The sequence below is a fragment of the Pygocentrus nattereri genome, chromosome 12 (genome assembly GCF_015220715.1).
Source record: "Pygocentrus nattereri isolate fPygNat1 chromosome 12, fPygNat1.pri, whole genome shotgun sequence".
Classification (NCBI taxonomy): domain Eukaryota; kingdom Metazoa; phylum Chordata; class Actinopteri; order Characiformes; family Serrasalmidae; genus Pygocentrus; species Pygocentrus nattereri.
In genome coordinates, this window is record NC_051222.1 from 40,955,499 (window position 1) to 40,982,764 (window position 27,266).

The following is a 27,266-nucleotide window of genomic DNA, read 5'->3' on the forward strand; positions in this document are numbered from 1 at the left end:
TGAGATTGGAAGCTGGCGGAAGAGTATATTTTTAACTAGAATAAACAAGTGTGAATTTCATTGTGATATTAATAACTTTGATAGTAAGTTTTGTTTTCTCCAAAGGTGCTGTTGGTGGGATGCTGTCCAGTGTGGGGTTGTGTGAGATTTTGTAGTGGTTTTGTCGGACTTCACCAGAGTGCGGTGGTTTTACTGCACAGAAGGAAGTTTGATGTGAACCATTTGTCCATTTTATAGTGTTAAACCCTCCACTGGAGTTGTGACCACCACAGTGGCCTGGAGACTTTTTGTGGTTTTTTTTGTTGTTTTTTTTGGTCTTAAACTTTGGTATTGTTGACCTCTACTTTGTTTGCCGTCTATACTCATGCAGTTGAGACCCCTGTGAGTGAGGAAGGGTCACCCAAGTGATTGATGGTGTATGCAGGTGTGAGGTTGTTTTGCCAGTGTTGATGTGATTGTCTTTGGGCTAAATTGGTACACCCCATCGCCTGTTACATTCAGTAAAACTCTCTGCCTCTTTAATAAAAATTTTCTTCATTTAAAATTTTGTTCATTTAAAAGGTTTTAGCTTTTAATCCACAGCAATAAAGAAAAGAAATTAACTTCAAAATTAAATTCTCTTCTGCCTTAAATTTTAGAAATTTTACCATAGCCTGTTAACAAATATTCCAATCAAAACCCAGTTTTTGCTTTATAGTGCATTTTTCTGATCTCACAAATTAAATTAACAGTCTGCAATGCTAATACTAATAGAAATTTAAAGTAACATAACAATGGTTGTTAAATTAGAATGTTCTGAAATAAACTTGTATTATTAAGTACAAATAAAAATTCATGTTAGTGTTGAACTTAACTGTAAAAGGTTTACAATTTCTATTTTGTTTCCAAACGGTAAAAGTTTAATTACAAATAATGTTTGAACTGTTAATTTTTTTATTCTTGAACTGAAGTGAAATAAACTGTTACCTGCACAAATGTAATTATTATATGTAAGGTTTTATTATTTACTGTTTTACTTAACTACATTTTTCCAAGAAAATTTTTTTTTCTAAGCCGCTTCTCCCTCAGGGTCATGGGGGGTGCTGGAGCCTAACCCAGCGGTCATCGGGCGGAAGGCAGGATACACCCTGGACAGGTCGCCACTCCATCGCAGGGCAGACACACAGACACAGACAGTCACTCACACCCAGGGGCAATTTAGCATGTCCAACTGGCCTGACTGCATGTCTTTGGACTGTGGGAGGAAATCGAAGAACCCGGAGGAAACCCACACAGACACGGGGAGAACATGCAAACTCCACAGAGAGAGGATCCCGGTCGCCTGGCCGGGGAATTGAACCCAGGCCCTCCTCGCTGTGAGGCTTTTTTTTAGCCTCGCTTTTTTTTAAAGCCCAAAAAATCAATTCAAACATGTAAAAATGAAAATTTCATCACGTCAAGAAATGTTAATATATGCTTTAATACAGTTTTATTTGGTCTTTCATAGTGGTGGAAAGTGATACTTGGAAAAAAACAAACACAAACCAGTAGTTGCATGCTAAGTTTATTGAGCACAAATTAGGAAGTTAACACTGAGGTTTTTGTTAATCAAGATTAAAAACAATTCATAATTAAGAATTATTAAATTAAGAATTTCAAAATTGATTTTAGTCCCATCCCAGTTCAAATCAAAATAAAAGTAATCTTATATGCTAAAACATTAATAAACATCTACAGAAATTACATAAATATTACTGGATTGATTTGTCTGTATAATTATAAACAAGTGAAACAAATATTAAGTGTTTTAAAGTGAAACTGTATAGTGAGTTAAATTAGAGTGCAGTGCATTAGAAGTGAGCTATGTGTGAGGGTTATTTGGGCTGATGGTTATCATAGTGTGTGCAGTGTGATGGTCAGAAGTCCTACACACAGAGAGATGAGCCACAGTCCTGAACCACGGTGTACAACAGCTGAACCTGAAACAGATACACACTGTCAGTTACAGGACTCCAAGCATTCAATAAGCATTTCACTTCTGCTCAATGTAAAAAAAAATGTCATTTTAACTTTAAATTCAGTGCCTTAAAATTTTGAGTTAACAGAATTTGAATGGTAAGTTTCACTGAACAGGAATCTGTGTTTTAGTATGCCAATATACATTATATTATAAATTATACATTAAATACTTATATATAGAATATGAGTATATAAGAATTTTAGACCGTATATAAAGTAAAAGGCATAAAATGTAGGACAGCATGGACAGTTACTTTAAGTTAAAACCCATTTTTTTAGTGTGTAATAATAAAATGTGTTGGTGTTACAGTTTAATCTGATGTTATGCTACATTACAAAACACAGCGGCATGTAACCGTGTTTTCTCGTGATGTGAATTACATTTTTAGCTAAAACTATATATATAAATTATTTCCTTCTGTTGTAGTATAAATACTGAAGCTGAATCATGAACTACACTCATTAAAAAGAATGAACTTCTAAAGGTACTTTAGTTAAGACAGCAGTTCTATGTAGAACCACATACATGATACATACAGCATGATGAAATGGTTCTTCAGACTGACAAAGAATGTGATATCTACAGTTCTGTATGTGGTCTCTTTGGAAAAGGTTTTATTGGGAAAGCACCAAAAAGGATTGTTCAATTGTTATAATGTCAAGCATGTAACAGTAGCAGAATCCTTTGTGGTGCAACATAGAACCATAAACAACTTATTCTCCATCAATCTGATGAATGATTACACCACGTAGAGAACCATTTATTTATGCCAATGGTTCTACATCAATTTCAGAATGAAAGCCATTAAAGAAAAATGATGAGCCAAACTGAAATGCAATGCTGCAAGAAGTTGAAAACTTCTTACTGTAGATGCCAAGAAACAGGTTTTCAGCAAAGCAGTAATGCTACTAAATTATTGTGTCTGGTTTGTACTATTAATCTTTTGGATATTAAATATATTTATGTTTATGTTTATGGTTACATTTTTGTCTCTCTTTAAAAGTATAAAGCCAAAGACATTATGTGTGTAAATGTAAAGTGGACATATACACAGGAGGCATCAAAACTGTCTAAATTCCTGTTTCCTCCTCACTGTAGCTCAGTGCTGGGTTCTTCTATGAATGACTGGTTTTGATAAACAGTGTCTTACCCGTTGTGTTGACGGTCTGGTTGGTCTGTGTGATGGTGATGCTAGTTAATACTGTTGTGAACGTAGTGGCGGGTGCAGCCGTAGAGCTGACGGGGTCCGCTTTGCCTCCTGAAAGTCCGAGTACAGCCAACTCAGAATTGTACTGCTGAGCCGCCCACATCCTGACCGTTGTGGTGTTCTCAAACAGCTTCAGGTCAGCCTTGTTCTGTCCCATCAGGCTGATCACTGTGTTTACATTCAGGGCCTGAAACACAAACATGAAAAAAATCACAGAGTTAGAGCTTTTCTGGAAATTTGATCATTCAATGTATAAAAATTGTATAAATTTTTAATAGGTTTATAGTTTTTTTTTCTTAGTAAATAAAGAGCGACTATGTTACAGAAACTTTTTCTTTTTGATCTTAACTTCTCTGACAGATAAAAATAAGATTCTCACAAATTTGTATTACATAATCAAATCTGATCTTAATTTAGGAATGTTATCTGATCTTACAGCATCTTGTCTCCAGTTAGGAAACCTCCTTGATCAAAACCAATCATCATTATCAATATTGACAAATATTGGCCAAAACCAAATTAAAAGTGTGGCAATTTAAGTTCTGTATATTGTGAGAGTGCCCCCTGCTTTTTATGGAAGCATCACTGCTCCCTAGTTTCAGTCTCCATTTCCTAAATGGAGAAAAGCCGCATGGTGAGGAAAGCAGCTATTATGGAAAGCTTCCCAGAAGAGTGGAAGCTGTTATAACTGCATAGGTATGCAGCTCCATATTAATGCCCACGGATTTGGAATGGGATGTCCAACAAACGCATTTAGGTGCACACATTAATTTATTTTCTCAGAGAACATTTTATTGATTTTACCATAAAATTTTGCTGCACACTTGGCCATTTAGTGCAGCTCCAGCAAACAGAGCAGATGAAGTCCAACACATCTTCTTCAGAAAAAGTACAACATTATATGTCTAAGTGAGTTTAGCAGATTCTCTTGTTGGCAAGAACAGCTCTACCCTGCATTGTGGAACAGTATCAGTGGACTAAAGAAGCCAGGCCTGGTAGAGCCATTCTGTTCTAGTCAACTAGATGACTGTTTCATACCTTGATCACATCTGGGTTCAGATTCAAGAAGGTGGTGATGTCCATGCTGACGTTCAGAGCAGAAAGAGCAATTATGTCCTCCACAGGAGCTCCACCTAAACATACAGACAAAATAAATTAAATTTAGCAAGACTGAATTACATGAAATATGGACAGTAAACATTCTCAGACATCAACATCATTCCTGGGAAAACATGGCAGTGATTTTACCACAGAAACTCAAGCCAATATTAACTGGCAGTTACTTGCCATCTTTGCAATTTACTTTTTTTTTAAACTATTGAATTATTATGCAGTTACAAGCATAAACAGCCTGAAGCCATCTTGCTTCCTAGATGTTGATACTTATTACTTCCCAACGGAAGGCAGACAGCGCAAGCTCAATAAAACTTCTGAATTGGTATTTCCAATAGTGTCTCAATATATACATTTTCTGGTGTCATTTCTTTACATGTTTTTGCTTCAACCCAATTAATAAAAAGACACCCAGCTAAATTCTAAATAAATTCAATAACTGAAATTAACAATTGTGATTGGCCTAGTGCTACAGATGTGCTCTGGACTCCAGTGACCAGTATCAAGTGTGCTGCAATGCAGTGTGCAGTACCTTTAGAAGGCTGCAGTAGTCTGTAGACAGAGTGGGTTGCCTTGAGACAGCTACATTAATCTATGGACAGTGTGTACTGGCATTTAGACAGCTTCATTAGTCTACAGACAGTGTGTAGTGGCCTTTAGACAGTTACATTAGTCTATAGACAGTGTGTAGTAGCCTTTAGACAGCTACATTATTATGTAGATAGTGTGTAGTGGCCTATAGGCAGCTACATTAGTCTATAGACAGTGTGTAGTAGCCTTTAGAAGACTGCAGTAGTCTTCAGATGATGTGCAGGACCTTTAGACAGTAAAATATGACATAAAAACACTATGGTATGATATTTTCTTTAACTCTGAAAGCTAATGAAGTGTATAAGCCTTGATAAAATGCTAAATATGATAGTGATATGATATTGGGCTCCAATATGCATCCAGCTGTGTGCTATCTGAAAACACTATGTGTGATTTTTTACTTTGTATGGAATGTGTGAAGGGGGCGCAGGTTTAAAGCTCCAGATCCCAAGAGAGAGATGGGCCACTCATTTTCTCCCTTTTAGCTTCAGAATAAGGTATTTTAATAGAAACCAGATGTGGACTATACCTTATGTCAAAAACAACTGGGGTATAAAAGCATGCACTCAAAGCTTTGTGGGCAGAGAAAATATTGGCTGGTTACTAAATGCAAATAAACATCTTTTTCATGCAAGAGACGGGTGTCAACGAAGAGTTTCTTCCTTCACCTTCACAGCACAATCTTCTTCTTCTTCTTCTTCTTCTTCTTCCTCTTCTTTCAGCTGCTCCCTTTAGGGGTCGCCACAGTGGATCATCTGCCTCCATCTTGCCCTATCCACTGCCTCCTCTACTTTCACACCATCCGTCTCCATGTCCACCTTCACTACATCCATAAACCTTTTCTGAGGTCTACCTCTTCTCCTTCTACCCGGCAGCTCCATCTCCAACATTCTTTGCCCAATATATCCACTATTCCTCCTCAACACATGTCCAAACCATCTCAACCTGGCCTCTCTGGCATTATCTCCAAACTGCTCCACCTTCACTGTCCCTCTGATCTGCTCATTTCTAATCTTGTCACTCCCAACGAAAATCTCAGCATCTTCATCTCCGCCACCTCCAGCTCAGCCTCTTGTCTTTTAGACAGAGCCACATTCTCCAAACCATACATCATAGCAGGATGTACTACTATCTTGTAAACCTTCCCTTTCACTCTTGCTGCTGTCCTTCTGTCACACATCAGCCCTGACATCCGTCTCCACCCATTCCATCCTGCCTGCACCCTCTTCCTCACCTCTTTTTTGCACTGTCCATTGCTCTGGATGGTTGACCCAAGATATTTGAAGTCATCCACCTTTACGACCTCTACTCCTTGCATCTTCACCTTTCCACCTGCCTCCCTCTCATTCACACACATGTATTCCGTCTTGTCTCTACTGACCTTCATTCCTCTCCTCTCCAGTGCAAACCTCCACCTCTCCAGATTCTCTTCCACCTGCTCTCTACTCTCACCACAGATTACAATGTCATCTGCAAACATCATGGTCCATGGAGCCTCCTGCCTGACCTCATCTGTCAACCTGTCCATCACCATTGCAAACAAGAAGGGGCTCAAACTGATCCCTGATGTAACCCTACCTTCACCTTGAAACCATTTGTCACTCCAACTGCACACCTCACCACTGTCTCACTATCCTCATACATGTCCTGCACCACCCTTACATACTTTTCAGCTACACCTGACTTCCTCATACAGTACCACAGTACTGTCTTGGCACCCTATCATATACCTTCTCTAGATCCACAAAGACACAATGTAGCTCCTTCTGAACTTCTGACTCTGTACTTCTCTACCAACACTATCAACGCAAAAATTGGGTACTGTGGTACTCTTTCTGGGCATATAACCAAACTGCTGCTTACTTATCTGAACCTCTCGCCTTAGCCTTGCTTCAACAACTCTTTCCCATACCTTCATGGTGTGGCTCATCAATTTTATACCTCTGTAGTTACTGCAGCTCTGCACATCACCCTTGTTCTTAAAAATGGGGACCAGTACACTGCTTCTCCACTCATCAGGCATCCTCTCACTCTCCAGGATTTTGTTAAACCTGGTTAAAAAGTCCACTGCCTTCTCTCCTAAACCTCCACAGGTATGTCATCTGGACCAACTGCCTTTCCATTCTTCATCCTTTTTAAAGGTGCCCTCACTTCCACGTTACTAATTCTCTGCACTTCCTGATCCACTATCTCTCCCCCATTGTCCTCCTTTCTCTCTCGTTTTCCTCATTCCTTAGTTCTTCAAAGTACTCCTTCATCCACTCATCACTCTTTGTTCACTCACTAGTACATTTCCCTCTCTATCCATTATCAGCATAACCTGCTGTACATCCTTTCCAGCTCTATCTCTCTGTTTAGCCAAATGATGCAAGTCCTTTACTCCTTCTTTACTGTCCAGCCTCTCATACAGCTCTTCTTCTGAATGCGCTCCTGGGCTTCCTCATTCCACCAGCAACTTTCCTTGTCTTCTTTCCTCTGACCAGATGAAACACCCAACACATTTTTGCCAGTTTCTCTCACCACCTTAGCTGTAGTTTCCCAGTCCTCAGGTAGCTCCTCGCTGCCCCCAAGGGCCTGTTGCAATTTTTCCCTGAACTGCCTGCAACCATCCTCCTTCAGCTTCCACCATCTAATCTTTGGCTCTGTCTTCACTCTCTTCCTCTTCTTTGTTTCTAATCTCACTCTACAGACAACCACCCTATGCTGCCTTGCTACACTTTCCCCTGGTACCACTTTACAATCTCCAATCTCCTTTAGGTGGCATCTCCTGCCAAAGATATAATCCACCTGTGTGCACCTCCCTCCACTCTTGTATGTCACCCTGTGTTCTTCCCTCTTCTGAAAAGACGTGTTCACCACAGCCATTTCCATTCTCTTTGCAAAATCTACAACCATCTGACCTTCCGCATTTCTGTCTTTCACACCATACATACCCAGCACCTCTTCATCCCCTCTCTTTCCTTCACCACCATGTCCACTGAAGTCTGCACCAAACACCAATCTCTCCTTTCTAGGGACATCATCTACCACTTCATCCATCTTACTCCAAAATTCCTCTTTCTCCTCTAACTGACAACCAACCTGTGGTGCATATGAACTGACCACATTCAAAATCACACCATCAACCTCCAACTTCAGGCTCATGATCCTGTCTGACACTCTTTACATCCAGAACACGTTTCCCAAGCTGTTCCTTTAGGATCATCCCTACTCCATTTCTCTTCCTCTCTACACCATGATAGAACAGTTTGAATCCACCCCCAATGTTCCTGGCCTTGCTTCCTTTCCATCTGGTCTCCTGGACACACAGAATATCTACCTTACATCTCTCCATCATGTCTGCAAGCTCTCTGCATTTACCAGTCATTGTCCCTATGTTCAGAGTCCCTACTCTAACCTCCACACTCCTGCCTTTCCTTCTCTCTCGCTGCCTTCTAACCCGTCTTCCTCCTCTCCTCTTTGATGGTCTTCGACGTACAATAGTCCAATTTCCACCGGCACCCTGCTGGTCAACAGTACCGGAGGCGGTCGTTGTTAACCCGGGCCTCGACCGATCCGGCATGGCAATCATATTTGTGATCCGCATGATAGTTTTGGCACAAGTTTTACGCCGGATGCCCTTCCTGATGCAACCCTCACCATTTATCCGGGCTTGGTACCGGCACCAGAAGTACTCAAAGTACACCCCAAATGGCTGGTTTGCATCGCTATTGAAATAAACCACACTAATCAGAGCTGGACAGGCCTACTTACTATTGCTAAGCAGAAATGAGATATTCTGCATTTATGGAAGAGAAGTGAGGTGGGCTTTATTCATGAAAATGCATAATTTTTTGTCTTTGCATTATGGAAAATCTTTTTTTGACTTTACAGCATTTTGCACAGATTAAAGACTAAGATGAAATGAGAACTTGTTCATAGCTTTTTTGTGGACGTTACCCAGGTAAGAGCTGATGAGTTGGTAGTATGCTGTTGGGTCGCTGTGTTGAGTGCTGAACGAGGACTTGGCAATGCTGTACAGAGCTGATTTCTGATCAATGGAACATGAGGATACATTCATAGCGTTCGCTGACCTGCAGAAAGAAAGAAAGAAAACAACTCAGGACTTTTTACAAGAGTTTTAAACATAAAACACTAGTTAATCTACACCTTTTGTTGTTATCTGTAAGACACAAACAGCTACAGATGAGAAAGCACTAAAATATGCAGTTCATCCATCCATCCATCCATTTTCTAAGCCGCTTTTCCGTCAGGGTCGCGGGGGAATATGTAGTTCAATGAAACCAAAACACAAATCCATGAAATTCTTCCATTCACTTCTCCCAGAACAGGTGGGTCAATGGGTACGAATGTTATTCCTTCAAATTTACTACTTCCAGTAGATTTAAGTGGACTGTCAGTTCCTGCAGAAGCTCTACACCAGGCATGTGAAGATAGTGAGACACTGTACTGTAGTTAAAGTGTGGGTACTGCTTGAATATCTTACTCAGTTAAAAGTGTGTAGCCAAAAATATCCTTGAGTAAAAGTCAGATAGCATCTACATTTTAAACATACTCAAGTACATAAAATTAAAAATAACAAAAGTAAATGTATTACATAATGTCTACTGAAAAGTGTACTTACTTCAGGCTTTTAGCAGTGATGGATTTGAGGACACTGGAATCCAAAGAACAGAGGTTGGAGCTGATTGCGTTTATCTCAGCAGTTCCCAGAGTGTTAACAGCCACGCTCAGATACTTCATGATGATCGCTTTACTCTACAACACACAAACACAATATTCAAGCTTCACACAAACTCATATGACAAAACCGGGTGACAGAGAAACAGACTTCTCAAAAGCGCCCCTAGAAGCCCTTACTGCAGCCTTTGACTCTGTGCAGGCCAGTCAAGTTCTTCCACACCAAACTGGCTCATCCATGTCTTTATGGACCTGCTTTGTGCACTGGTGCGCAGTCATGTTGGAACAGGAAGGGGCCGTCCCCAAACTGTTCCCACAAAGTTGGTGTCACGATTGGCCCTGCAGTTACCCCTCCTGCCCACAGGAGGTCACTCTCGCCCCAGTTCTAGCACTCACTCACCTGCATCTAATCTGTAATTAGCTCAGTATTTAAGCACGCTGCTCTGAACTCACCTTGCGACGTCTTGTCTTCCCATAGCCATTTCGAAGCGTTTTGTCCTTTCTCTGTGTTTTTTGTGTATGACCTTGCTCTGTTTGAACTTGACCACGATTTAGGATTTCCCTTTGTTTGTATGCCTCTGGATGATCTTTCTTCTGTGTACCCCGACTACGATGATTGGATTCCCCTCTGTTTGTACGTTTTTTGGATTGGTTTAACCTTATCCTCAATAAACCTGCGATTGGATTCTACCCTGGTCTCGCGTTACATAAGACGTCGCCCAAAATGGATCCAGCAGGTTTGGAACAACGGCTGACTTCCCAGGACCAGAAACTGGACGAGTTGGCACAGCTAGTCCAGGGTTTGTTGCAGCGAATTTCCACGCCGGCAGCCCCACATGGCCAGGATTCGGATCAAGCTGCGAGTCCCGAACCACGAGGCCATCCTTCGCACTCCTCTGCATTTATAGCTGTACCTGAACGTTATGACGGCTCTCCGGGTATGTGCAATAGTTTTCTAATGCAATGCACTCTCTATATTACTCACAATCCCTCACAGTTTCGCCTTGAGACAGATAAAGTGCATTTTGTTATCTCGTTGCTCACTGGCAGGGCTAAAGAATGGGCCACTGCTCTATGGACAGTAAATAGTGCGATATTACAGTCCGAGAGCCGGTTTCTTTCTCAGTTTAAGGCTGTGTTCGACCATTCTCCCACCGGAAAAGAGGTGGGATCTCAAATATGTGACTTAAAACAAGGCACCCGCTCTGCGGCTGACTATGCTCTGGACTTCCGCACGCTCGCGGCGGGCAGTGGCTGGGGTGAACCTGCGCTAAAGACCATGTTCATGAGAGGGTTAAGAGAGGATGTTCAGGCTGAACTGGTGTTTCGTGGTCCTGAGCTGACTCTTAATCAGGCTATTGAGGCAGCCATATCTCTCGATACATTACTCCGTGGAAGAAGGAGGCTTTTGAGGGAGTCCCTTCCTCCTGTTTTTTTGGGAGAACCTTCTCCACGTGAAGCTGAGCCTATGCAATTGGGGAGGACACGGTTAACTCCGGAGGAGAAACAATGCAGGCGCAGAGAGGGCCTGTGTCTGTACTGTGGTCAAGCTGGCCACTTATGCTCATCATGCCCGACTCGTCCTGGTCAAACCAGGACGGCAGAGGTAAGCGTGTCATTCACTGATATGTTGCTGAATCACATGTCTATAGATGTTACGTGCATACTGGCCGCTGAGACATTTTCTGTATCAGCCCTTGTAGATTCGGGAGCAGCTGGGAATTTCATGGACATTGCTTTGGCGGAACAACTCAAAATCCCCCTCCAACCCATGAACAACCAGCTGAGGATAAAAGCTCTGGATGGTCGTCCCCTGGGCACAGGGACAGTTACCAAACAAACACCTGACATCGACCTCCAGGTTGGACTCTTTCATCGAGAAAAAATATCCTTTTTTCTCGTTGACTCTCCCGATCACCCCATTATCTTGGGATATACTTGGTTGGCTAAACATGATCCTGTCATCTCATGGAAACATGGGGAGATTCTCAAATGGAGTAATTATTGCCAGGACCATTGTCTCGACCTGCCATGTCGTGCTACGACTATTGAAAGCCCAGAGGAACCGGATTTTTCGACCATTCCGGACTGTTATCACGACATAATGGAGGTATTTAGCAAGGAACGCGCCACCCAACTCCCCCCACACCGTCCCGGCGACTGTTCCATTGATCTGTTACCTAATACTACTCCCCCCGGGGTCGAGTGTATCCTTTGTCAGAACCAGAATCTCAAGCACTTGAGACATATATAGATGAAGCTCTTGCGATGGGCCACATCAGACCCTCCAAGTCTCCATTTGCTGCTGGGTTCTTTTTTGTCCAGAAGAAGGACGGTGATCTCCGTCCTTGTGTGGATTATAGGGGTCTCAATGCTATTTCTGTTAAGAACCCATATCCGTTGCCCTTAGTCCCCTCAGCCCTGGAGAAGTTGAGAGACGCTCAATGGTTCACTAAATTGGACCTCCGGAGCGCCTACAACCTCATACGTATAAAGGAGGGAGACGAATGGAAAACGGCATTTGTCACCACCAGAGGGCACTACGAGTACCTGGTCATGCCCTTTGGTTTATCCGGATCTCCTTCCGTTTTCCAGGCGTTTGTTAATGATGTCCTAAGGGACATGATAGACAGGTGGGTCATAGTTTTTATGGATGATATCCTAGTATACTCGTCCTCCCTCTCGGAGCACATCAGACATGTGAGGTCCGTGTTACAGAGACTGCTTCGCCACAGATTGTTCGTGAAGGCCGAGAAATGCAAGTTCCATGTGCAGGAACTCTCTTTTTTGGGATACGACATTAGACCAGGAGGTGTCAGCATGAGTACTGACAAGGTCAAGGCGGTAGTCAATTGGCCACAGCCGAAAACTGTTAAGGATATGCAAAGCTTCCTCGGATTTGCCAATTTCTACCGTCGCTTCATCAGAGGCTTCAGTATGGTAGCTGCTCCTCTCACCGCCTTGCTCAAGGGTCAGAAGAAACACCTGCTGTGGACACCTACTGCTGATCTTGCGTTCAAGGCTTTGAAAGAGAGATTCACCACTGCGCCTATTCTGACGCACCCTAACCCAGATCTGCCTTTTGAAGTAGAGGTGGATGCGTCTGATACTGGGGTAGGGGCTGTGTTATCCCAGAGAACCGGAGTGCCACCCAAACTGCACCCGTGTGCGTAATTCTCACGTAAATTGAATTCTGCCGAAAGAAACTATGACGTGGGAAACCGGGAGCTCCTGGCCATGAAGTACGCTTTGGAGGAGTGGAGACATTGGCTGGAGGGTGCAAGACATCCTTTCTTGATTTTCACGGATCACCGCAATCTGGAATACATAAGGTCGGCTAAGAGACTCAATGCCCGTCAGGCTCGCTGGTCTTTGTTTTTTAATAGGTTTGATTTTTCTGTCACCTACAGGCCTGGCTCCAAGAACGGAAAGGCAGATGCTCTTTCACGCATGTTTTCCGTCACCGAGGATGCCAACCACTGTGAACCTGAGGCTATACTCCCTCACTCTTGTGTCTTAGCACCTGTCAGTTGGGATCTGGAGGGAGAGCTACAATTGGAATATGCCACAGATCCGGTCCCCGCTGAATGTCCCGAAGGTAAAATGTATGTACCCAAGACCATGCGCACTCGTGTACTGACAATTGTTCATGCTTCCCCTAGCGCTGGACACCCTGGCATGAGACGCACCGTGGAGTTGCTTCAACGCAAGTTTTGGTGGCCTACCTCTGAAGAGGATACTCATCGCTTTGTTAAAGACTGTGAGGAATGTGCCAAGAGCAAGACTCCTCGCTCCCCTCCGTCGGGGTTGTTAGTCCCTTTAGAAATCCCTAGACGTCCATGGTCTCATTTGGTGGTAGACTTCATCACAGACCTACCCTCCTCCAATGGTAACACTACTATACTCGTGGTTATAGACCGGTTCTCGAAGTCCTGTCGTTTGCTACCCCTTAAGAAACTACCCACAGCCTGGGAGATGGCTGAAACCTTATTCGAAATGGTATTCAGGTTTTATGGTCTACCCGAGGATATAGTATCCGACAGGGGCACCCAATTTACTTCACATGTATGGCGGGCCTTCTGTAAAGTCCTGGGCTTCAACATCAGCCTCAGTTCAGGATACCATCCCCAATCCAACGGGCAAGTGGAACGTTTAAACCAGGAGATTGGACGTTTTCTTCGCTCATACTGCTCACGCAATCAACATGACTGGAGCTCGTTTCTCCCTTGGGCGGAATATGCACAGAACTCCCTGATCAGCTCTGCCACAGGTATCACACCTTTTCAATGCGTCCTAGGATACCAGCCTCCCTTCCTCCCTTTGGATTCTGAGCCTAGTCAGGTACCAGCAGTAGATGAATGGAGGAATAGGAGCCAACAAACATGGGAGGAGGCTCACGTACGATTACGAAGAGCCGTCCGCCGCATGGAAGTACAGGCTAACCGGAGGAGAGGTCCTACTCCAGCCTTCCAGGTTGGACAGAGGGTTTGGCTGTCAACACGTGATCTGAGACTACGACTTCCTTCTAAGAAGTTAAGTCCACGTTTTATAGGTCCCTTCCGTATTATCAAAAGGGTTTCTCCAGTATCTTATCGTTTAGAGTTGCCTTCACACTATAGGATAGCTCCCACTTTTCATGTTTCCCTTCTCAAACCTGTTTCTGCCTCTGCTACTCAGATTTCTGTGCCGGTGGCTGACCCTCCCCCACCTCTGGACATCGACGGAGCCCCAGCCTACTCAGTGCGTACCTTGCTGGACTCTAAACGTTGTAGGGGACGACTGCTCTATCTTGTGAACTGGGAGGGCTACGGGCCGGAGGAGAGGTCATGGGTTCCGGCTGTGGACATTCTGGACCAATCCCTTATCAATGACTTCCACAGGGCTCGCCCTGATCGTCCTGCCCCCCGTCCTCGTGGTCATCCTCGTAGAGCAGTTAGGTCGGCTGGGGCCGACCGTCAGGGGGGGGGTTCTGTCACGATTGGCCCTGCAGTTACCCCTCCTGCCCACAGGAGGTCACTCTCGCCCCAGTTCTAGCACTCACTCACCTGCATCTAATCTGTAATTAGCTCAGTATTTAAGCACGCTGCTCTGAACTCACCTTGCGACGTCTTGTCTTCCCATAGCCATTTCGAAGCGTTTTGTCCTTTCTCTGTGTTTTTTGTGTATGACCTTGCTCTGTTTGAACTTGACCACGATTTAGGATTTCCCTTTGTTTGTATGCCTCTGGATGATCTTTCTTCTGTGTACCCCGACTACGATGATTGGATTCCCCTCTGTTTGTACGTTTTTTGGATTGGTTTAACCTTATCCTCAATAAACCTGCGATTGGATTCTACCCTGGTCTCGCGTTACAGTTGGGAGCATGAAATTGTCCAAAATCTCTTGGTGCTGAAGCTTTAAGAGCTCCTTTCACTGGAACTAAGGGGCCGAGCCCAACTCCTGAAAAACACCCCCACACCATGATCCCCCCTCCACCAAACTTTACAGTCGGCACAATGCAGTCAGACAGGTACTGTCTCATGGCAACCGCCAAACCCAGACTCATCCATCGGACTGCCAGACGGAGAAGCGTGATTGGTCACTCCAGAGAACACAACTCCACTTTACACCACTGCACTCCACGCTTTGCATTGCGCTTGGTGATGTAAGGCTTGGATGCAGCTGCTCGGCCATGGAAACCCATTCCATGAAGCTCTCTACGCTGTTCTTGGGCTGATCTGAAGGCCACATGAAGTTAGGAGGTCTGTAGTGATTGACTCTGCAGAAAGTCGGTGACCTCTGCGCACTATGCCCCTCAGCATCCGCTGACCGCTCTGTCATTTTACGTGGCCGACCACTTCGTGGCTGAGTTGCTGTCGTTCCCAATCACTTCCACTTTGTTATAATCCCACTGACAGTTGACTGTGGAATATTTAGTAGTGAGGAAATTTCACGACTGGACTCGTTGCCCAGGTGGCGTCCGATCACGGTACCACGCTGGAATTCACTGAGCTCCTGAGAGCGACCCATTCTTTCACTAATGTCTGTAGAAGCAGTCTGCAGGCCTAGGGGCTCGGCTTTATACACCTGTGGCCATGGAAGTGATTGGAACACCTGAATTCAATGATATGGATGGGTGACTGAATACTTTTGGCAATATAGTGTATGTGACCAATCAGAGCAGAGTAGATTTGTTTACCGATTTCAGATATTCAGATGTATTACGATTTTAATCTATATTGATCTGTTGTAGATAAATTAACCCCTTTTAAAGAACGAATGTGACCGCTATGATAATTTTGAGAGAATTCTACCCTCAAAATCTCTTGCCATCTATTTGGGCATATTGCATACTTTTGGTATCATGTCTGTGGATGTCCTGACTTGGGATGCCATTTGGGACAGGGCTATAGACTTGCTGAGCTGGTTTGTCCATGTTACAAGCTCCACCTAGTGGATGCCTGTGAATTCATAACCAGCAGTGACCATCAGCTGGTTCCTGTAGTAAAGTTCTAGCCACAACTAAAATCCATTACATCCCACAAACAGGCACACATAGACATGCTACCTGGTCTGAGGTCCAGTCTCCATTAATCAAATTCATCAGAGAGGACAGTGTGTCAATTGTGGTGATGTTCCACTTGCTGATGTCACTAACAGTGGCCACACGAGACACAGCATTCAGAATCTGCACCACACCGTCAGAAAGGCCTGATGGGAACAACTGCAACAACACACAAACACAGACCATCAAAAAATTCTCATAACCACATGATCCAAAATGCTGTAAGAGGAACACATGCTTGCTGCATCATAGTAGGTCATAAACAGAAATTCTCATCATCCATTGCAGATGGTCTGAAGAAATGCTGACCTGGTTTAATTTGCTCAGAATGCTTGTCAGGAAGCTGGAGTCTATGACTTTCTCAGTGATGGCTGCTATGTTGTTCTTCAGTAATGTGTTGTCCAAGCATGCATCAAACTGGGTGGAGTCGTAGCCAAAAGGGAATGAGGGATCTGCAATTGTTGCCTTTGTGATGTTGCCTGTTGTGCATGCTGTCAGGCACAAAGAGAAAATAGAAATTTGATTAAGGAACCAGGAGTTTGCATATAATAGCCACTTAAAGTGGGCAATGTGGTGTCCCACAAAGCAACATTTTAAGACGCTTGCAGTTCCTCCTTTCAAACACCATAAACACTGTTTCTAAGAGTTGGTGATGCAGATACACATGAAAGGAGATCATGTTAAAGACATAAAAGCCTGGATGACCAGGAACTTCCTTCTGATAAACAGTAATGAAGCACTAATACTGCAAATTTGTCACACCTGCTACCAATCCACATATGCTTCAGGACTACAATTCCCAAGATCCATTGCAGGATCATGTGACCCAAGTCACAACACCATTGACCTATCAGAGATCCAGATCACCTGAATACTGATTCCTCACAGCTGTGTAGTATGGTCATGTGATAGTTTTGGATAGATGTAAGCCCGGGCTTTAGGTCAGATCTTTACGAAGTATTGTTTTCTTTTGAACATTCTTTCCTGTATTTATTATCTGCGTGTATGACTTCCTACAAACATCTTATATTGGCTCTAACTAGTTTGGAATGCAGCAGCCAGAGTGCTAACCAGGAAAAGAGCATATTACTCTGCTTTTACTCATCTCACACTGGCTTCCTGTTAAGCTCCACGTTGACTACAAGGTCTTGCTTATGATATTTTACGCAATCTCAATGGCTGATCAGTTAAAATGTCATCACATTTTTGTGATGGAATTAAAAAGTCTTCTGCAAATTAAATATTATTATTAATTATTATTTATTTATAATTATTATTACTACTAACACAACTAATACAGTCACAGCACATATATACTTCTGTTAAATTACTTCTGAAAACCTTAAAATCTCCCAGGTGCTCCTTGAGGAAAAGGTTTTGGATTTTGGTGCTAGTGAGCACCAGAAAAGGGGACCCAGTAGATCTTTTATTTATAATTACTACACTTGTGAAGATACATAAGCAACAGAGGACACAATCAAATCCTATAGTCCCTCTGTGCTAAAATTTGTAATGTGGTATACCTGCTCTTGTGACCGCTCTGGCTTTGGTGTTAATGCTTTTTGCTGTAAAACTGTTGGCTGCTTTAAACAATCTCTCGAGTTTCCAATTCTGGACTTTCTGTTTCCTCAGGGTTGGAATGAATGAACTCAGGAAGGTTGTTGTTGTCGTCTTCAAGAGACACACAGGAAAAACGTTTACATGGCACACCCAAAAATCAGATCAACACAGATAAAAAAGCAGATTACACAGGAGAATAAGTGAATGAAGTGAAAAAGACAAACATCACCAATGAAACTGCTTTACGTACAGAGCTAAATTTGCCCCAGAAGCTTTGGTCGAGGTAGAGGGGCAAGATGCCCAGCTGGTCCAGAGTCTGCTGTGTCCATGTTGAGGGATTACTGAAGACAAACAATGTGTATGAAACTTTATATTCACATACACTTGAGTACAAGTACACAATGATGAAAACCTAAATGATTATCCAGTGACTATTAGTACTGGACATTCTCTGGACATTTAACAAACCTCTACACTGACCAAACAAGTCCAAATGTAATAAAGGCCAGTCTCTTTGAAGTCTGATCTCCAAATCCAAAAAAGTCAGCCCAATCAAACACATAATAGCCCAGCACTTTCTTTAGGTAAATGATTTTGATATTATCGATGTTGAAAAAGAACATACATGCACCCATGTTTGCGTTTTAGGGTGCTTCTATGTTTCATAAAAATAGAAAATGGAATCCTGTCTATAACTGTGTCTAAACTATAAAATGGACTTCTAGAGCAACTATCTAGATTCCGTAAATTCTTTGGGAGTCTTTGTGTCCTAATGATGGGCTAATGTTTACAGTTTATCTGTGCCATTGTCTGCCACTTTGTTTTACGTGGGTCTGTTTTTGTTGCAGAGGTCAACTACCCTTACATATCGTGGTCTGTGGTCATAATGGTCTGTGGTCAGCCAGTCTGCACATCAATCACATTGTCTCTCCTTGTTCAAATAAGTAATACTTAGGAACCAATTATATCTTTGTTGCTTATTTATTTATTAGTTTTAATGCTGATTAGAAAATTAGCACAACATTTTGGTCACCTTCATAAAAGTGAACACAAAACATTTTGAAGCTTCTCCTACAGCTGTTCACCATAAGCACATAAGCTAATGTCTTTCTTACCCATAAGAAGTGTTGCCAGAGAAGAGCAGCGTCTGTATTGCGGTGACTTGAGAGTCAGAAAGATCTCCACAGTTCTTCAGTTTCTCCAGGATGAGTGGGTCAGAGTTCTGGATGTAGGTGGGGTCCAGTGTGCAGGCCATATTACCCAGAACCTCCACCTGAGTCCTGTTCAGACTCACACCAGATATACCCTACAAGAGCACAGATGATGTGTGAGTGTGACAACGTCCATGTAGAAGTGGATCACCTGCCAGTCATATGTACTTTTGAAAAGGACAGTCACATTATGGGTGCGCTAGAGTGGAATTATGTGCATTGTGCTGAACATTTAATTGGCACTGTGTTGCAGCATGGGGGGAGGTGTGGTGGAACCAAATGCAGCCAGAATTTTTATCTTTACAGTCATTTTGTGACACTGGGGCATCAGCCCATACCAGATTCGAAGTGTCTGCCTACGTATTGGCAGACCAACAGTTTACCACGTCTTCGCTGGCTCAAGAAGGGAAAAGCTTTCTTGTTGTTTCTGATAAAAACAGAGCTCTGTGAATTAACCACAGATCTAAGCTGGGCTCCTGATGGTCCATCTCAGCTTTCTTCTCAGATCTGTTTGGCTCCTGACTGAATTTCTTGTTTCTTCTTCCTTTTCTTTTCTTGCCTTTTTCTCAAATACAAACCTTTTTCTACTGTAACGTTCGGCCCTTTTGGAAGGCACGACAGAGAACTTTTGCTGTTGTGGGCATTTAAGCTGAGCCCAGCAGGTGTGACTCCTCAGTGATATTTAGTGCTGGGCATTCTGGGACTTGAAGTTCCTTGACCCAGATCCACCAGCTCTTCTACTGCACTGCCTTGGCCTCCTACCTGCGACCACCAGCACAGGCTAACCCCTGACATGGTGCTCTTCTACCATTCCTTATTCTCAAACACATGGGTGGTCTATTTTTGCTTCAAGGCCCTGTAGAGACCCTTCTGAAATGTAATAGAAAGCAAAGCCTAGAAACGAGACTCTTACTGACATTTTCGGTTGGATGCCTTTCTAGGAGTGTCCAAAGACCAAAGTCAGACAGTCACTTCTCCCCGCAGTTAAGACGCTTATGATCTGGTTAAAGCTGATTTAGGACCAAAGCAAAATAAGCTTTGTGGAAAGCAGACACATCTGTGTTTTTATGCCAGAGGACACTTATTGCTGTCAGACTCTATTCAGTTGTACTGGTTCAGCTGTGATGTCATAAACCACAAAGCTCAGCCGGCCTGTGTGTGTAACAGAAATGGACGAAGTACAATGAGTTGTTATCCTTTTAACTGTCACCCCATGAAACAGCATCCCTGAAGTTAAAGGGGGTGCTGTTCCCATACACTTTGCTCTACAGTCATGATCTGACAATAAGCATAACTGGCCCCTCTTTAGTCTTTCACTACCAGTAACCATGCAACAGACACTTTCTTGCTTTTGTGTCCATTTCTGCATAGGTACTGTGTGGCCACAGGTGAGCGGTTTACCAGGCAGTCCTTTGCTTTCGTGAACAAGGCAGACTGTCTATTGAGGACGCTGGAGAGAACCGAGAAATCCGCTCCACCCAGAGCTTTGAAATACGACCCGCAGTTCACCTTCGTCAGTGTCTGAAGGCTACAACACACACAAAGACATGAATCAGCTAATTAAGCAAATTACAATGAAATCATTTTTTCAGATTTTTAGATAAATTGCATCTGTAACATCTCGTAAACTGCAATCTCCAGAATATAGAAACGGGACAGATGTTTGTTTATTTCGGCGTGTTTAGTCAGTTCTCTTCCACTCGTGGATAACTGCACTGTCTAAAAGTTTATAAAAATGTGGTAACTTTAACAAAGGCTTAGCTCCGCCCCCTCTCTGGACAATCTAGTCATGCCATATATTAATTTCTAAACTTGTTCTGAGGGACGTTACAGACGATACACTGCTCATGTGAATTTATGCTGGTCTATAAACTACAGAAGTACCTGAAATTGTTTATAATAATAGTAAACAGTGTTTTCTTGATTTAACAATAAAACACTAATAATCAGTTCTATTTTTAATTTATTTCATTTCTCTGGAATGAAACATGTTTTTTTTATCAAATGCTAGATCTTTGGTTTTTGAAAGTAAATAGAGAACATCTCAAATCTCAATAAACAATGGGGCATCGATAGTCATATCTGTTGTTTTAAAGTAAACTATCCTCTGTAGTCTCAGGCCTCAAATAGATATCGACTGCCCCCAAAGAGACGTACTATTTTACTTTGAAGAATAATTTAGAAACATAATAACAGCCCCTCCAAATAAAGAGTGCACTAATAGTTAATAATGTGTTGACTACAATCTTCACCACAGCTTCAACTTTTGAATACTTTTGGTTTGTATTTAAATTTACAATTTCTTATTAGGAAGCAGGTGAAATGTTACTTGTGAATCTGTTACCCACTTGTAGTACAGAAGCATGTCAGCAGGAAGGTCAGTGAAGGTCAGATTTGAATCATCTTTCACGTAGTTGTACATGCAGGTCAGCTGCAAAACAGAATGCTCTGCGTTAGATGACGTCACCACTGACCACTGAACACTGCGTACCACTGGTGCATAACATTTATCTTGAAAATAATAACATATCTCCATGTTGCATCTAAACTGCTCTAAATCCAAACAGACTTAATGTAATTTCTTTATAATGAAACTTGGTCCAAACTTTAATTATACACTTCTATAATCTGACAACAGTGTAGTCACTTTGCAAGTCCCTGTAGTTACTGAATAATAAGCCTTTTGTAATAAGCCTGGGATTTTAAGGGGCTCAGCACAGATCATCTACTTGATATATTCTCAGATAAATATATTTTAATGTCTTTTATCACAGTAACAATAAATGTCATCACACTGCCTTCCTACAGCCGAGTATGACGCAGGCTTTGGTATGTGAGTGGCTGAAAACCTTGATGATATAGAATTAGATCTTCAGGATAAGCACTGTGTTTTACTTGCTGTGGTAATTCCTGAATGACCCGCTAATATGACCTGATTGAGTAATGCTGTATGTACCTGAGGCTCTTTCAGGACGACCTTGTTCCTGCCAGCACGTGCTCTGCAGGCTCTCACCAGCTGTGTGACTTTTGAGCGTGGTAGATTCTGAACTGCACTGCAGGTGAATCCCTGCAGTATTGATTCAGACAGCCTGCAGGGGGAGACACATGCACATTTTAACACCTACCAACCTGTATGTCTTAGTACTGAAAATGGCATGTAAACATCCAGTGTGGTTGGATAATGGAAGGATTAAATGTATTTTCTGCTTGGCTTGCGTTAACTCACTCTTCTGTGTTGTCACTGGCGCTGGCCACTGAGCTGAACAACACCACCGCCTAGTAAAAAGAAAACAGAGAAAAACATTTAAATGTTTGAAAGATTAAAAGACTTTTTTAATTTTATGTGAACCTACTTACATCATCACTACTAAGATGCATCAGCAATATGTTCTGTTACCTGTTCTGGTCTCCAGCTCTTCTTGTTAATGAGTGTAATATTAACAGAGGTGGGAGACGACAGCAGCACTGGTGGGATAAACCCTGCCAAAGCATCTGGGACATTCTCCACCACTTTAGTCTGATCTATAGAGACAATCTGGAAGAGAAGGTGGGAAAAGAACTGAATAAATTTAGCTTGGGGTTGAATTTTTAATAATAACATTTGTAATCTATAAGGAAAGTGGTCAGAGTGCCCTCTAGGCTTGAGCCTTGATGATCGCCACTTCTCATCTATCACAACTATCAATCACGTTGCACAATGTAAGTGTCTGAAAACAAGTCATTTGTGGATTTAAGTTTCATGAGTAAGAGCTACCAAACCATACTCAGAACAAATAAACCATATCAAGAACAAATTAACTGTACACAGAGCTACTAAATCATATCGCAAACTACCAAACTAAGAACAACCAAAAAACAAAAATTACATTATAACATTATATCAGTGTTACAAATGATTAACTGTCAGAGAAAGACTGAAATAAAGTTATTATAAGACAATTTGATGATGCTGATGACATCACTATCACCCATCCATAGGGTCACTGACAGTGAGCCATGGGTTTTGTAGTTTAATTGAAATTTAATCTTTATTGTTGTTTCTCATAAAATATTCTGCTATTAGTGTTTTTGTGCTGGTCTGATTGCATAATGATTGTTTTAAAAAGGATTTAGCTGTAAGAAATTTTTCAGGCACTTTCCCTACCAATGTTCTCTCAATCACTGGGGCTAAAAATGCATGATGCAGCTGTGTCATTTTTGCCTGTGGTAGATTCTGAACTGAGCTGCAGGTCAATCCCTGCAGTATTGATTCCGACAGTGTGTGTATGTGTATATATGTGTACCTTCAGTACGTATGTTTCTTGAAGGATCACTGGGGCTGTCTGAATGTTGGTGATGAATGTTGGATTCTGGGAAACGGTGAAAAGTTCAGTGGCTGGAATTTCAAAGATGGTTGCTGAGGGAACACCTCCAATGAGTGTACCCAGAGTCACCAGGGCGGAGCCACTGTTGATCTGTCAACAGTTAAACAAGAAGAAATCCTCAAAACCCAAAATCAAAAACAAAGTCATGACGCATTATGGTATGTAAGCTTAAACAGAATATACACCACAGATTCTTTGGTCAGCACACTGAACTTGAAATTTGTAATGACTTGGCAACCTGCTAGGCCACCTCTGGCTGCTAAGAGGGGCCAGAGAGCCAGGACTGAGTAATTAGGGCTGAGCGGTAGCAGCTGTGGGCATGCTACTTAAGGGGTTCTTACACGCTGCTCGGCGCTCAGTCTTGAGTTCACACTGCCATGCACCTTTTGCTTTGACTCAGCCAGGAACCTTTGTAGCCATTTCAAATTTCAAGACTTTGCTTTTCTCAAACTGTCGAGCATGAAAATATGTTTTTAAAAAAGGTTGAGGTGAGGGTGAGATTATAGGAGGGAGTTTTTCTAATTCAATGTTATGGAGCCCTCATTTTGAGTCATTCTCTTAAGTCACTGCCATTGATTGTCATCCCTTGGGGTCAGTCTTCATATATGACAGCACTGTCAACTGGGTTTCTTTCTGCTTATTCAGGCACTTGCGTTCCAGCAAGTCTTAGCGTTCCCCTGGCTGCAACTACATAATCCACGCCTCTATTGGCTGACTCAATTTGTGGCAGGCTGGGGCCTTCAATATAAGGGCTCTTGCCTCAAAATTCCCACAGCGGACCCACCACCATCTAAGGCTTTCTCTACCGACACTGACGAAAGCCCCACTGGGTGACAAGACTTGTCAGAGGTATTTAGTAAAGGCAACAAGGTTCAGAACCCTCTAAATACCTCAGCCATTGAGGCACTGCAGCAGGCATCCATCTCCACTAAGTTGGACCTCCATGGTGCCTTTAACGTATTTTGAGTTTGCCAGGGAGACAAGTGGAAAACAGCTTTTATCATGCCCTCTGTCAATTATGAGTTCAATCCTTACTCAGGGTGGACCCCCTCACACTTTATAAAATTGAACACAGATGTTGCAGTTCAATTACTAGAATGTCACTCAATATCTGCTGTCTGGCTTCCCTTCTGCTTTCCAGTAATTAGCTAATGAGTTCTCCCCCTTGTAGTACATACATCATGTCAATGCTACAGAATCTCCTGAAGAACTGCATGTTATAGTATTGGTTCCACCAAACAGTGTCTTTTCTCAGGTACGTAACTGAGAAGGGGCATATTTAGAACCCAGACTCGTTTACTACAGAGCGATGATGCTGCAATATGTGTAAAATGTGGTTTGGCATTACTCTGATTAAATGAGCAAGGACTGTGTAATGTACACTCACACTGAAGCCAGCATTAGTGATGCTCTGGATGATGTTGTTGACCTGACCCTGGTTCCAGCCTGTGATGACGCTCAGTGATGGCAGATTATTGTTAATGACATCGGGTTTAGCATCACTGATCTGGCCTTCAGTCAGACCAATGCTCTGGTTGCCAAGTGACTTGATGGTATCCGAGGACAAAGTGGGGAAGTTTGCCACAAGAGCCGCAGTAGCCTGAGTGAAGAGCAGGATTTTGGGTAACTAAGACTATTACAGAATGCCTGATAAGAAAATGAGCTTAACTGATGATTTACCGCTTGACTAATTTGTTGACAGGATTTATTGAGGCTCTGCAGGATGGTCAGGCTGTCTGCAGTTGTCAGAGACACAAATACAGAGCCAGGAGCTCCACACAGGAGGACACCTGGCAAACTACACACAAACGTAAACCGGTAAACAATTGAACAAGTAGATAAAAAGATAATGTGTGGCAATAAACATGAGAATCGAAGGACAGGTTCTGTGTTTATAAGTGGTCTGAAAAAGTTTGTTGTATATTATGAATCCTGAGAGGGTTCACATTATGATTCTGGATGTATAACTGTAGTATTTAGTGTGTAGTGTGGTACCTGAGGGGACTGAAGTTAGGATTCTGGATGTATAACTGTAGTATTTAGTGTGTAGTGTGATACCTGAGGGGACTGAAGTTAGGATTCTGGATGTATAACTGTAGTATTTAATATGTAGTGTGATACCTGAGGGGACTGAAGTTAGGATTCTGGGAGTATAACTGTAGTATTTAGAGTGTAGTGTGGTACCTGAGGGGACTGAAGTTAGGATTCTGGATGTATAACTGTAGTATTTAGTGTGTAGTGTGGTACCTGAGGGGACTGAAGTTAGGATTCTGGATGTATAACTGTAGTATTTAGTGTGTAGTGTGGTACCTGAGGGGACTGAGGTTAGGATTCTGGATGTATAACTGTAGTGTTTAGTGTGGTACCTGAGGGGGTTGTATTTTGGATTCTTCATATATAGCTGCGTGCCGTAGTATGTGGTGACATTGGATGAAATCCCTGAGTTGTTAAACAGCTGAATATTCTGTGAGTTTTCCAGGAACACACCGATCTACAGAAGACAATCAGACTCAGTAAGTTATAAGTAGTATTGCACCAGTAAAATGATCATATTGGCATCAGTTCTGAGACTGGCATTTAAACGTGGTCTTTCTATTAGCAATAGAGAGTACAGATATAATGAAGCATTTTCCAACACACGTGTTTAACTGGGTGAATGTAGATGGCCCTTAATTGAAGCAGTGGTGTGCTGGTGGTGTGGGATGGCAAGCAGTAGTAAAAATGTTCATAATAAATATTGCCAGTATTTTGAGTGAGACACTAGTAGTTACATCTTTTCTCAATGAATAAGTTTTACCAGTTTCCCAAAAATGAGACAGATGATACAGTATTCATACAGTACAAATCCCTCTAATGTTATTCCCTAAAGCTGAACTACCGTCAGGGATGTTAGCTGAATGTCAGTCAGAGATCTTTCAGTAGCCCCTCATCTGCTGCAGTGTAGTCATTTACACTCTGAATTAAAGTTAGTCCAGGTTGTTTTTGAGGGAGTGAACATTAGAGAGATGTTTGAAAGAACCTGTCAGTATCTTTGAGTAATGATAGTGTGATGTGGCAAAATCTGCCCTCACCATGAAGACATCACTGCCATCTCCTTGAAGCCGCTGGTGTTCTCATCTCTGGAGTATTTTTTTACATAATGACTATTGGTGCTTGAGATGTTTAAAGGCAGTGGTTTATTTTTAAGCATATGTGAGGCTTTGAGCCATAATCAGGCTTAGTGTGCTGATTGACCTCTAGTTAGGGCTGAACAAATTGGGGAACATATCTAATTGCGATTCTTCTGACCATTATTACAACTTCGAATTACATTGTGATTATTTTCTATTTATTAAAAATCAGACCTGTTCTTTTTACAAGATGAGAATACTGACTTTTTCTGGCGTGAGGTTTTACCCATGAATACAGTATGTCAGACAGCCAGTAATGACTGTAGTGTTGACTGAACTATAGCAGTCTAAACAGTTGTACATAACACAAAAATATTTTTTAAAAATTCCTCTTTGGCTCTCAACGAAGGCGGTCGCACTTTCTCCCTCTCCTCTCCCTTATCTCTCCTGCTTTGCTTCTGTGTCTAGTCTACTGTATGAGCTCTTTACTGAGAGACTCTCTCCGCGCTGCTCAACAAACTATAAGAAATAGATTTGATCAAATGGTCTCTCAATGATACTAACACCATCTTCTCAATAAGAAGTCTGGTTTCAGGGGAACCAGCTGGCTACACGATGGACACATGGGAGAGGTGGCGTGTCGTGTACCTGGCGGCTCTCTCCGTGGAGGATATTGAGGATGTCTACCTATTCGGAACCATGATCGCAGGTGTTTTGCTGATTGGATTAGGCATTGCCCTGGTGTATCGAAAAATTCGCAGGATGGGGGCAGCTGTCCATGGCCCCTTGAAGCTGCCTGACATGATTGACGTGGTGGGCAGAGCTGTCAACACTCAGACTATGACTGTAAGTCGTACCCTGGATAACATCGTGGAGAAGTTGGCGGC

The 27,266-nt window shown here is 42.5% G+C and overlaps 1 protein-coding gene across 1 annotated transcript in view; it reads right to left on the reverse strand.

Annotated features, from left to right (window-relative positions):
* Positions 1-1,655: 1,655 nt before the first annotated feature.
* Positions 1,656-27,266, reverse strand: part of LOC108444079 (mucin-19-like) — a 45,060-nt gene continuing 19,449 nt past the window's right edge. Inside the window, exons 15-33 of the mRNA XM_037543392.1 lie at positions 25,636-25,760; positions 24,950-25,067; positions 24,657-24,869; positions 23,189-23,359; positions 22,303-22,440; positions 22,132-22,181; positions 21,862-21,994; positions 21,254-21,336; positions 20,307-20,433; positions 18,810-19,000; positions 17,945-18,035; positions 17,658-17,805; positions 16,444-16,625; positions 16,138-16,293; positions 9,535-9,668; positions 8,850-8,983; positions 4,245-4,339; positions 3,150-3,393; positions 1,656-1,958 (exon numbers count right to left, since the gene is read on the reverse strand). Of these exons, the coding sequence (XP_037399289.1) occupies positions 1,873-1,958; positions 3,150-3,393; positions 4,245-4,339; positions 8,850-8,983; positions 9,535-9,668; positions 16,138-16,293; positions 16,444-16,625; positions 17,658-17,805; positions 17,945-18,035; positions 18,810-19,000; positions 20,307-20,433; positions 21,254-21,336; positions 21,862-21,994; positions 22,132-22,181; positions 22,303-22,440; positions 23,189-23,359; positions 24,657-24,869; positions 24,950-25,067; positions 25,636-25,760 (2,619 nt within the window). The 3' untranslated portion in view covers positions 1,656-1,872. The remainder of the gene's footprint in view (positions 1,959-3,149; positions 3,394-4,244; positions 4,340-8,849; positions 8,984-9,534; positions 9,669-16,137; positions 16,294-16,443; positions 16,626-17,657; positions 17,806-17,944; positions 18,036-18,809; positions 19,001-20,306; positions 20,434-21,253; positions 21,337-21,861; positions 21,995-22,131; positions 22,182-22,302; positions 22,441-23,188; positions 23,360-24,656; positions 24,870-24,949; positions 25,068-25,635; positions 25,761-27,266) is intronic.